This window comes from Diceros bicornis, chromosome 17 (genome assembly GCF_020826845.1).
Source record: "Diceros bicornis minor isolate mBicDic1 chromosome 17, mDicBic1.mat.cur, whole genome shotgun sequence".
NCBI classification, from domain to species: Eukaryota; Metazoa; Chordata; class Mammalia; order Perissodactyla; family Rhinocerotidae; genus Diceros; species Diceros bicornis.
Window position 1 is genome coordinate 51,468,604 of NC_080756.1, and position 12,057 is coordinate 51,480,660.

General features: G+C 31.1%; 1 protein-coding gene across 1 annotated transcript; it reads left to right on the top strand.

The window, feature by feature from the left end:
- The first annotated feature begins 1,152 nt into the window (after window positions 1-1,152).
- Window positions 1,153-7,131, top strand: LOC131416336 (NKG2-A/NKG2-B type II integral membrane protein-like). Its single transcript, XM_058558803.1, has 5 exons — window positions 1,153-1,355; window positions 1,754-1,852; window positions 2,352-2,405; window positions 2,944-3,095; window positions 5,064-7,131. The coding sequence occupies exons 1-5, from the start codon at window positions 1,169-1,171 to the stop codon at window positions 5,166-5,168; spliced, it is 597 nt and encodes a 198-aa protein (XP_058414786.1). The 5' UTR covers window positions 1,153-1,168; the 3' UTR covers window positions 5,169-7,131.
- Window positions 7,132-12,057: the final 4,926 nt, after the last annotated feature.

Here is a 12,057-nt window from a genome sequence, read left to right on the forward strand (position 1 = left end):
AAATTGTTTTCCAGGGTCTAACTGATATGAATCAGAAATAATAACATGGAAATTGTGACAAAAATAATAATTAAAATAACTAATATTTATTGAGAGCACATAAGTGACAGATTGAGTACTAAGTGTTACATGCATTATGTGTTACATACTCTTATTTCCATTTTGGATTAGTAAACTAGGTCACTAGACACTAAGTAACTTTTTAAAGGTCAAATACTGTAAGTTTCAAAACCAGATTAATTCCAGAACTCTCTGACTACAGAGCCCATTGACTGAATTATTATATTACATTACCTGGAATATTATAATTACTTATACAACCATAACAACCTGCACTGACTTGGACAACCATAAGATCTTTCTGGAAGTTTAAAACAAAAGTGTTCTTCCGTAAATAACCTACACATTCTTTACCATTTTATGGGATTATATCTTAACCATTAAATCAATTGTCAATTACTTTTGTAAAATAAGTATTTTTTTAAAATCATTTTTGTTGTTTTATTTTCAATATTGCTTAGGTTATGGATATGTGTAGTGTGTAATGTAATATTTTGCAACACATAAAATACTTCTTTAAATTTTTAATGATTTCTCAGAACTCTTCAACCATTCAAAATATAAGACCATTTGGTAACCCCTCTAATAAATAAATGTGTCTCTAAATAAATGTAATTTAGTGCAAGAAGTTTATACATATGCCAACTTTCATATTCCCCCATCTTTAGAGCAACAAGTCTTAATCATTATTGCATTTCAAAATTTTCTTAAATAATAGTGATTCTCTTTCTAGTATAGCATTTTAATTTTTAATACAGGCATTCTAATGGTGTTACAACTTTTTGTGGAATTTGAGTTTAAATTAATAAGGAAATTGTTATTCATGAACTTCTTTATTCCTCACGAATTTATCACTTTTCATTGTTCTAACTGATAATATATTGTCAAATGCTGAATATCTTTAAAAAAGATATTCTGTCATGCCACACGTTTAAATCTCTGAGGAGTTTAAAAGCAGGCCTTAGGTTCTTCAGCTGCGAGATGAGCACTGATAATCACCCTCCACCCCGCCCAGTTTACAGAACTAGGGATCTCATCATTTCATATGCCCTTTATTCTTAAGTACACTTGTCTTAGAGCGCAGTCCAGACATCACTGAGCTGCAGAGATGAATAACCAAAGAGTAACCTATGCAGAACTGAATGTGGCCAAGTACGCAAAGAGGCAGCAAATGAAACCTAAGGGCACTAAAAGCTCCATTTCAGTAACTGAGGAGGAAATAACCTATGCTGAGTTAAACCTTCAAAATGCTTCTCAGGATCTTCAAGAGAATGACAGGAACCACCACGGCAAAGGTAAAACATTTAATGGACACACAGTAAATGTTCTAGGATGTGCAGCTGGGGCACAAGAGTGTGAGGAAAGAGTAGAGAATAAGCTCACCTATTTTTCATTTGTGAAGATCAGATCTTGAAGTTATAATATGGTATTCTAATATGAAATCTGAGGACTAATTTTATTCAGGCATTGTTAAAATTTTTAGTCTCTGACTGGCAACTCACAGAGCATTATATTTACTGAAAATGCAATAGCGTATTCTGAGACAAAGATTACAATGGTAGATATGGGTTTGGGGTCCAAGTTTATATGTATATAATTCCCTGTGCATGTGGGTTTTCTTGTATGTAAACTTGGTAAACAATTGCCTCCATCTCGCCTTTCTCAGTGTTTCCATTTCTCTGTCTGCCTGCAGATTTACCATCACCTCGAGAGAACCTCATTGCTGGGATCCTGGGAATCATCTGCCTTGTCCTGCTGTCCACAGTGGTAACAATGACAGTTGTTATTCACTGTAAGTAAATTTTTAAAAGATTATAAGGGAACTTTTTACTTTAGTGATCCTCAGTGTCTCCAAAGATTTCTAACATTATGGACTAGAACTCTCATTTGAATGTATGCATTTAGACTAAATGTAGAATGATCATTCTGAATTTGTCAAAAGTATAAATAGAAGAATGACTGTAGAAAGTATTATGTATATATATATTCTGATTTCATAACTCAAAGACACGCTTTAGGAGACTGAAAGACCTTACTGAGAAATACAAAATAATTCTTGAGATCAGTTAGAACAAATACTGTAAGCGATGTTGAAGTTTGATCCTTCAGGCTTTTGAAATATTTTCCCCCAAATCTTCATTACTTTATTAAATTTCCTTGGTAAAATCAATTTTATTCCAAATTATTCTAATCTTAAAAAATATACCATATTACAAACTAAGGAACTAAAATTATCATAATTTATTTAGATAAATATTAACTTTTTAAAAGGATTACTTTAATTTTTCTAGCTACTGAAATGGTGGAGCAGAAGAATTCATCCCCAATAACAAGGATCCAGAAAGGTACATAATAATTTTCAAAATTCTGATATTAGTACAGTTTATATTTTGTTTCCATCTTGGGCTAGGTGAAAATGGTAATAGATTATTTTGGGGTTAATAAATTACAAAATTGGGCAATAAATGTTCATAAATAATGATTATAGGAGAGTATTCTTTTTTATGCCACAAGAAGATATATTTAAAATCATCATTCCCTTTGTTGCCAATTGCTTAAATTTCCTACTGCTGCAATATCATAAGAGATAAATAACATTACTATTCTAAAAAAGTGGTTTCATCCATTGACTTTCAGCACATGTAAAGAGTGGATGTTTTTGTTTGTGTGTTTGCTTTATATGAGCATGTAAATTAGGGGATAAGAGAGTAACTCTTTCTTTGAGTGTGTACATGAGTGTGTTTTGTTTTATATATACCAGCCTGTGAGGGTGCATAGATATGTTATGTACATATGTGTTTCTACCTATGCAAATACATGAGTTAATTTTCATTTTTTAAAATTCAAATTGTTTTTGAAAAATAATTCATAATCTTTCTTCAGCATATCATTGTGGTCATTGTCCAAAGGAGTGGTTAACATATTCCAACAACTGCTATTACATTAGTATTGAAAGCAAAACATGGAATGAGAGTTTGACGGCCTGTGTTTCTAAGAACTCTAACCTGCTTTATATAGAGAGTGAAGAAGAACTGGTAAGATATTAAATGTTTCATACATTTTATTAAAGGTTTATTTCAGTCAATATTGTATTTGTAGAATTCCTTTATATTTTTGTACATATTTGTAGTTTATTTTAAAGTCTGTAATATTCCATTGCTTGACTTTATGATATTTTATTTATATTTTATACTATTAATACACTTTTGATAATTTCCCTTTCTTGCTTTTCATAGAAAACCATGTTTCTATAAATGGTTATTTTTCTAAAATAAACTTTGTAGGGCCGGCCTGGTGGTGCAAGCGATTGAATGCGCACGCTTCACTGCGGCTGCCCAGGGTTTCCCGGGGTTCGCCGGTTCAGATCCTGGGTGCACACCGATGCACCGCGTGGCAAGCCATGCTGTGGTGACGTCCTATATAAGTGAAGGAAGATGGGCATGGATGTTCGCCCAGGGCCAGTCTTCCTCAGCAAAAAGAGGAGGATTGGCAGATGTTAGCTCAGGGCCGATCCTCCTCACAAAAAAAATACATAAATAATATAAAATAAAATAAACTTTGCTATTTAATTTTACCATACATCAAGGAAACTAAACATATCATGATTGTGCATTTTGATCACAAAGGGAATAGAACCAACCATGTAATTACAAATCAAGTCATGAAATAGAAGTTTCCAGCCCCCAGCAGCCCTGCTCCTGTGTGTTCTCTCATCACTTCTCTTCCTCCCTTATTTAACTGCTGTCCTGACTTTCAATATTATGGAATGTCTGCTTGGTTTTGAACTTCATATTAATAAAATCACACAGTGTGCATTTTTCTTCCTTTCTCTTTTCACTCCCATATGATAATTTTGCAATTCATCCATATTATTGTGCTTTGCTCTAGTTTGTTAATTTTCTTCACTGAATTAGGTGAATGTAACGTTTTAAAATCCATTCTATCTGACGTCGCTGGTTGGGGACATGAGTCTTATGCCCCCAGGAATAGAGGTTTTCTGAGTAGAGTACGTTTAGTCATAGGATCCCCTTTGCTGGTCCCACCTCCACCCCTCATGCCCTTGTGTCTCTTGGTTGGGGGGAGAAGCACGTTCTCTGGCTTCTTATTGTTAGCACGTTTCCTGATGGATCACCCTTGTAAGGCTTGCCTGCTGTTGCTGCTTCACCACAGAGGAGAAATGGCTTCCCTGAACCACCTCCTATTGCTAGGTTGGGTGTTGGGAAGCAGCAGCTTAGGTCACTGTCTTCTCTTGGGTGGGAGATATAAGATGACCTGTCACTCTGTTGTTCCCTAATCCCAGGGGCCCAAACCGTTTCTCCTTTCTCTTCCACCATTCAGAGTTCTCCTTTACTTGTATTTTTCATTAGTTCCAGAATTTATAGTAGTACTTAGCAGGGAGTAGCAGAGAGAAACGAGTCTGTGACACCTTTTCGTGCTATTGGAGTCCACCAAAACAGAAACAGATGGATTTGAATCTTACCTAAAGAATTGTGTGAGGACCAGAAAACCAAATTTTTGGCTTTCATGTCATTTATTTTCTCATTATCAATCCATTAATTTCCTTCTAATTTAGAAACATAATAGAGAGAGATAGTATGATAAACACAGAAAAAAACATTGATTTAGTCACAATATCCGGAGAAATCAATGGTCATATTATCTGGAAACTTATTTAACGCCTTGCTATGTTAGTCTTGTCAACAAGATAACTATTAAATTACGTGAATCAGAATTTTCTCTATAAACATAAGAAGAATGAAACTACTAAATATACATGTTTAAGAGTTAATTTTAACCCAAACTACAAACATTGGTGAAAGTTTTTGACAACATAAAATGTAGTTTTCAACTTTAATATACCTCCAGTGTTAGATTAAAATCTAACATCCTCATTTCATTCTGAAAATTAAAGTTCCTATGAAAGCATATACTACTTGTATTTAAAAAAATGATGAAAGATTTATTAATGATTATTTAAATGAAAATTCTTTATTTTGGAGTAGAAATTTCTGAATTCCTTATCACTTCTATCATGGATTGGAGTCTTTCGTAACAGCAGTGATCATCCATGGATGTCCACGAGTGGCTTAACTTCCAAACTAAGGTAAAATTTTTTAAATAATGCTATATAGAAGAAGAAACTATAAAAAAGAAAAATTCGGAAAATAATATTAATACATTTGTTTCAGTTGAATTATAGAAATGAAGAAAGATGTGGAAAGTTAATGAAATGTTGATGTAAATGTTAAAAAATGGACTCAGTTTTCCTGGTAACCAACTCTTACGAATATTGAATAAAAAAATGTCATTACCCATTTTCAACATATTCTTTTGTTACAGGTACATGGAAAATGCTATTGTTTCATGAATTGCCCCCATACAATGTAACAATAGAATTATGCATTTTTATCCATTACAGGGTAACAGAATCATCATCTGGTAAACATAACTGCGCTATACTACACTCATCGGGCCTCAAAGCAGAGAGTTGTGGATCTCTAAATAGATATAATTGCAAGCATAAGCTTTAGAATTGAAGCATTTGAGTTTGGATTCTGTCGGGTAACATTCTATTTCATAAAATGGAAATAATATTACAATTGGATAAGTCTTAAAATGGATTATATTATTTGTTCTAGTAACGAAAAGTTTTTTCAAAAGCAATTATTGAAATATAATATACACACCAAAAAGTACAGACACCATTACTTTTGTGTCTGTTTTTTTTTGCTTAACATTATGTTAGTGACATTCAACTTTTTTAAAAGACTGCATGTTGTGTGAGTTCGTGTATGTGAAATATCAAGAGGCAAACCCATAAGAGACAGAAAGTGGATTTGTGGTTGCTAAGGACTGAGGCGAGGAGGAATAGGAAATGACTGCTAACAGGTACAGTGTTTCTTTTTGGAGTGATGAAAACTTCCTAAATTTTGATAGTGGTGATGGTTACAAACTCTGTGAATGTACTAAAAATCACTGATTTATATACTCTAAATGGATGAATTTTATGCCGTGTAAATTACCTCAAAAAAGCTTTCCAAAAAACTCCTGGGCTTATGTTTGGGACTGCATTTAATCTTTAAATTTGTAAGGATTAGTCATCTTTACAGTATTGACTCTTCCAATCAATATCATGCTTTATTTTTGTATGTATTAGGTTCTTTAATTTATTTTATATTTTGTATTTTTTATATTGAAGTCTACAGAAAAATGGGTATTTCACAGTCATTCTTTTATAAATGGCATCCTTATTTTAAATCTTCCTTTAGTAATTTATTCTGCTTGAAACACAAATATAACTGAGGTTTATGTATTAATCTTATATTCAATGACTTCACTGACTTTATGTATTAATTCCATCATTTCAAATGTATATTCTTCTGGGTTTTTTATATAAACAGCTTTTATCTGTAAATAATCATACTTTTATTTCTTCTTGCCAGGTGTAATTACTTTTTTTTTCTTGACTTATTTTCACAGGCTAGTGTTTTATTTCCAATGTTGAATAGAAGGTACAGTAAAGGGTTCTATATGTATCCTTCCCTATTTTAAGGGAAAATATCTCAATAGTTCATCCTTCAGTATGAGGTTGTTTTAAGTTTTTTTCATCATACCTTTCTCATATTAAAGAAATCCCATAAAATTTCTATTTTTCTAATAGATTTTATAACCAATCAATATCACATTATTATTTTTCCATCAGTTGGAATGATAATAATTTTCTCTGTATGATGTTTATGAAGTAAATTGTCTTTGTTTTAAATGTTAAACTAATCTTTCATTTCTGAAATGAAACCACAATGATCATTCTCTACTGTCTTTTTTTCAAATCAGTGTACACGTTATATTTAGATTAAGTAGTTTTTCTCCATCCATGTTCACAAAGAGATTAGACTGCATTTTCATTTATGCTACATACTTGACCGGTTTTGTTATCAAGGCTATATTGGGAAGCATTCCTCTTTTTCTGTTACCTGAAAGCCTTTGTGTAAGAGTACTGTTATATTTTCAAATATTATTATTCACTACTGACACCATCTGAGGTTGTAGAATTGTTTTGGAAAAAGGTTTATATAATGAAATCAATTTCTTTAACACTCCTCGCGTTTACTCATGTTTCTATTTCTTGTACATCATTTTGGTAATTTGCATTTTCTAGGAATTTTGTATTTCATATAGAAATTAAAATGTATTCATAATATGGCTTTATTATCTGTCTTTTTAATCATAATGGTATTCTCATGTTTAATATAGATATAAAAGATTTATGTCTTCTCAATTTTTTTCTTCAACGGTCTGATCAATTTTATGAAGTGTTTTCAATGAGCATCACTTTCGCCTTGTTGGTCCTCTTTACTGTAATTTTGTTCTTTGTCTTGATTTTTTACTATTTACTGTTTTCTTCCTTATACTTCATTTGGATTTACTTTCCTCAAATTTTGATTTTTCCATTTTTAGTTCCTTGTGACGCGTGCACCAATTTCTGCTTTTTTAAAGATATACATGTAAGGCAATCAATATTTCACAAGACAGATTTTGCTGTTTTATTTTCCTTGTAATTCGTGTAAAATTTGTAAACATTTATTGTGATTAATTCTTTGGCCCATATGTTATTTAAAAAAATATTACTGCATTTAGAACCACAGACAAAGATTTTCAAATTATCAGTTATTGATATCTATTTTTGGTAACCTGTAGTTAGAGAATTTTCTATGAAAGTGGAAATGTTCTATCTCTGTTTAAACATGGCTAGTGTGACTGAGAAACCAATCTTAAAATTTTATTCATTATTAACTAATAAAAAATTGAATGTGAATATCTAAATTTCAAGTGTCCACTTGCCAAACTTGTCTAGCAGCTACTGAAGTGACACCACAGTTCTGTATATTTCATATTAAAATGCTTGGAAATATGAGTATACAGTGTATTTTTGGAAAATTTCCATGTGAACTTAAATATATGAGTATTCTATATTAGTATAGTGTGTGTGTGCACGTATATATAGTTGTTAATTATTTGGTTTAAATCTTTCATTTGGTAATAATCTTACTGATATATCTGCTTATTTGATAAATAGTGAGAGAAAATTGTTTAAAGCTCCACTCATGATTTTTTACTTGCACTTTTTTGAAATATATGTTGAACTTGGATGATTAGGTACATGTAGATTAAAAACACATTGCTAGGGGGCCAACCCTGTTGTGTAGTTAAGATCGTCACACTCCACTTTGGAGGCCTGGGTTTGTGGGTTAGCTTCCCGGAGGTAGACCTACGCCATTCGTCAGCCCTGCTGTGGTGGCTACCCACATATAAAATAGAGGCAGATTGGCACAGATGTTAGCTCAGAGTGAATCTTCCTCACCAAAAAAGAAACAAACAAACAAAAAAAAACAACCCACATTGCTAATGGTTCAGATACTCAGTCTATCCTTATGAAACATGGGTCATCATTTCCAACAATGGGTCTTGTCTTGTATTGTGACAGTACATTAATTACAGCAGTTTTCTACTGGTTTATGTTGCATAGTGTATTTTTTCATCTTTTTGCTTTCATCTTTCCTTATGCTTATGTTAAAGGAGTGTCTCATTAAGACAGCAAGCAGTTATTTTAAATATAAACATTCTTAGAATTTAAATTGAAAATTATTCTATTTATATTTAATATAATTATTAAATTATTATATAATATAGTATTATTTATATATAAATATATGATGTAATTAATTGTTAAGTATAATATAGTTATTATTTAATTTGGGATGAACACTACCATTTCTTGAGCTCTATTTTTTCTTTGCTTTCTTATCTTTCATGATTAATTTTTTATTTTCACTTTCCTCTATAAGAATTTGTTAATTTAAATGCTTAAAATATTCTTCTATGAGTGCCCTACATTTCACAGCATACATTCTTTACTCATTAAAGTCTAACAATTTAGTACTTTGACTCCTGCTCAAACAGCGAAAAGACTAACTACCCTCTACTTTTATTTATTGCTTATGCAATATTGGCCCCCTTGAATTCTAATACAAATATATATTTAGATATATCAGCATAATTTCTTTTGGTCAACTCTGTCTTTCTTTCTGCATATTCCAAGTATTCACCTAGAATAAATAAAAGTATCATCTTTAGAAGATCCTTAACTATTTCCTTTAGTTACAGTCAGTTTGTAATTAATTTCTCCCTTAAAAAATTTTTCTTGAAGATGAATTTTGCCATCATATAAAATGATATTTTCACCTATTGATTTCCAATTTATCCATGTCTCTTAGGTCATTAGGTATTGTCATTATTAGAAATAGTTACAGATATATATATTTTTTATATTTATATATGCATTCATCATATATGATATATATAAATAAATATATTTATATCATAAAGAGGAAATTCTAACTGTTCTTTTTATATTGAGTAATTTTTACTGTGGCTTTATATGTCTGAACATAGATTTCATTAAAGTTAAAAGCCAGAAGGGTAAACGCATACTCTTACATGTTACAAGGGCCGTGGTATATATAACAGTATTTAATTGAAAACAGCACAGTGTGTGACTATAGGAATAGTAGATATAAGTACCTCAAATTTAAAAAGACAACATTAGTAAACTTTACATTATTTGACATCATTAATGAATACTTTAATTGTTACAATTCTATAATGTGGCTAATAGAAAAGAATAGATTATTTAGTTTATGAAAAAAATATGTAATTAAGAGAAATACACATATGGCCAGCCAACATTAGCAGCTGTTATAGAAGGCTCAAATATTAGTCCAGATTACGAAGACATAACTGTGTATTTAAATTCTATTTTTCTAGATTTTAGAAAATTAACAATTTGAGATTGAATTCAGTCTTCTAGAGACAGCATTGGATGTGAATTTCCTTGGGAATGATAGATAAACGTTTCTCCTTTACTTGATACAAGATGATGAATGATGAAAAGAATCCCGTTTGAATACAAACTAGTTAATTCAGATTTAACATTCTATTTCATTTGATGTTCATGTGTCATTTAACTTGTTTTTTAAAAGTCTACTTTTATGCCCTCCACATTTTTTGTTTAAGTGAAATTTTTAAAAAATGCCTTTGTCTACCCCCACATATATAGACTTGGGTTTTTGCCATTTACCACAAATATTTGTATTAAAATACAGACAATTAGTTATGATTTTAGGACGAATCAATGAATAATATAATGAGTAGTTATTTAACATCTCAGTCTCTGGCATGGTGATATTGTTCTATATTTTTAACGTTTCATCCTTCTCAGAGACATTTATTTTTATCAGGGGAAATCTAAAGAGCTTATTTAGAATTGTAAAATTGAATGTAGGTATTTTGAGAACTATGGCAGAGAAATTGAGAAGATAAATTTGGGAATGGATGTCTTTGTAACAGTTACAATAAAGTTGAAAATGTAATTCTTCAGAATAATTAGTGACAAATATCATTAAATATCTATTGTTAATGGGATTATGATTTTAGAATTTTTTCCATGATAATAGAAATTACATGATAAGGGTATAAGGAAAAGAAGTATGCAATGCCACGATTTAGCAACTTGTCTGAAAGTAAAACTTAAACATATAAGACACTCTCAACAAGGTCTAAGTTTTCAGTGTTTGTGATTGAGATAGAGGCAAGTTAACAGCGTGGGTGGTCAAGTCTGTCCCCTGATATCTTTTAGAATATGAAAACAATGTCTCAGAGGCACTTACCAATGGACAAACTAAGTGACACACTACAAGCTCAAAGTCTCCTGTATTTTGCAGGTGTGTGAGGAGATAAACTGTCTTCAAAATAGCCTAAGTGTAATAATTTCCTGTGACACATTGACGAGAAATCTGCTCTTTCCACTGTTGCTTCACTCTGAGCCTTCACAGGGCAGTCTATGAAGACCACAGATATTGTTTGTTTACAAGAGTAACCTGGTGTCCCACCACAGGATACACCACTTTCTGGAAGGTATGTGATGCTACTCTCCTGTCTCTCTATTAGCCCATCTCATTTACTGGGAGATTACAGTGCTAGATATGATGTGACTGAGGTACAATTAATATACAATCAAATCAAAAAGAACATTGGTATCTTTATTTGAATAATTCAGGGTAAAAAACAAGAATAAAGTATAAAATATGTAGGAGGATTTCTTAAAACAAATTCTCGCCTGTGGAGGAATAGTCAAGTGCATACACACATGCCTAATTGGGTTTGTAAATCAATACAATTTAAAGTGAAATCTCATAAGCATCATGACAATGAACAGTTAATTTTGGATTTTATAATAGACAGATATAAATAGATATTGTTTTATAATTAGCCCAGCCTTTAAGAATAGATTCGTAATGAATTCATCAAATCATGAAGGTCAAAAGTAGTTCCTCATACATGCACTTAGATTAAATAAAAGTAGTTTTATTTTTAATAAATATCAGGATGAGGTACCTTCTGTAAAATGCTAGTAAAAACTTAACTATAAACAATCAAAAGATTTTTTTTTAAATGAAGAAAATAGTGCAAAAATGATGTACCACACTGATAAAGAGACTCCTGTCTCATGAATTATGTTGCATGAGGTCTAATTTTTATGGTTCAGAAATAACAATATGGCAATTATGTTAAAATAATAGTTAAAATAACTAACATATTATTGAGATCTTATAAAAGCCAGATTGAGTATTAAGCATTTTACATGCATTATATCCTACATATTTTAATTCTCATTTTAAATTAGTAAAACAGGTTGTTAGACATTAAGTAACTTTTTAAAGGTCATACATTGTAAATTTCAAAACTGGAATTAATTCCAGATCTCACTGATTTCAGAGCTCATTGACTGAACTATTAAATTACATTATCTGATTTATTACAATTGCTTGCATAACTAAAGCTACTCTCACTGACTTTGAAGGCCATAGGATTTTTCTGGAATTTTGAAACAACAGTGTTCTTCGATAAATTGTCTACAGTTTTATTTATCATTTTATG

Coding starts and splice junctions, on each gene's coding strand:
- LOC131416336 (XM_058558803.1), top strand. CDS start 1,169: ATGAATAACCAAAGAGTAACCTATGCAGAACTGAATGTGGCCAAGTAC. Junction 1,853..2,351: donor AATGACAGTTGTTATTCACT/GTAAGTAAATTT, acceptor TAATTTTTCTAG/CTACTGAAATGGTGGAGCAG. Junction 2,406..2,943: donor AATAACAAGGATCCAGAAAG/GTACATAATAAT, acceptor ATCTTTCTTCAG/CATATCATTGTGGTCATTGT.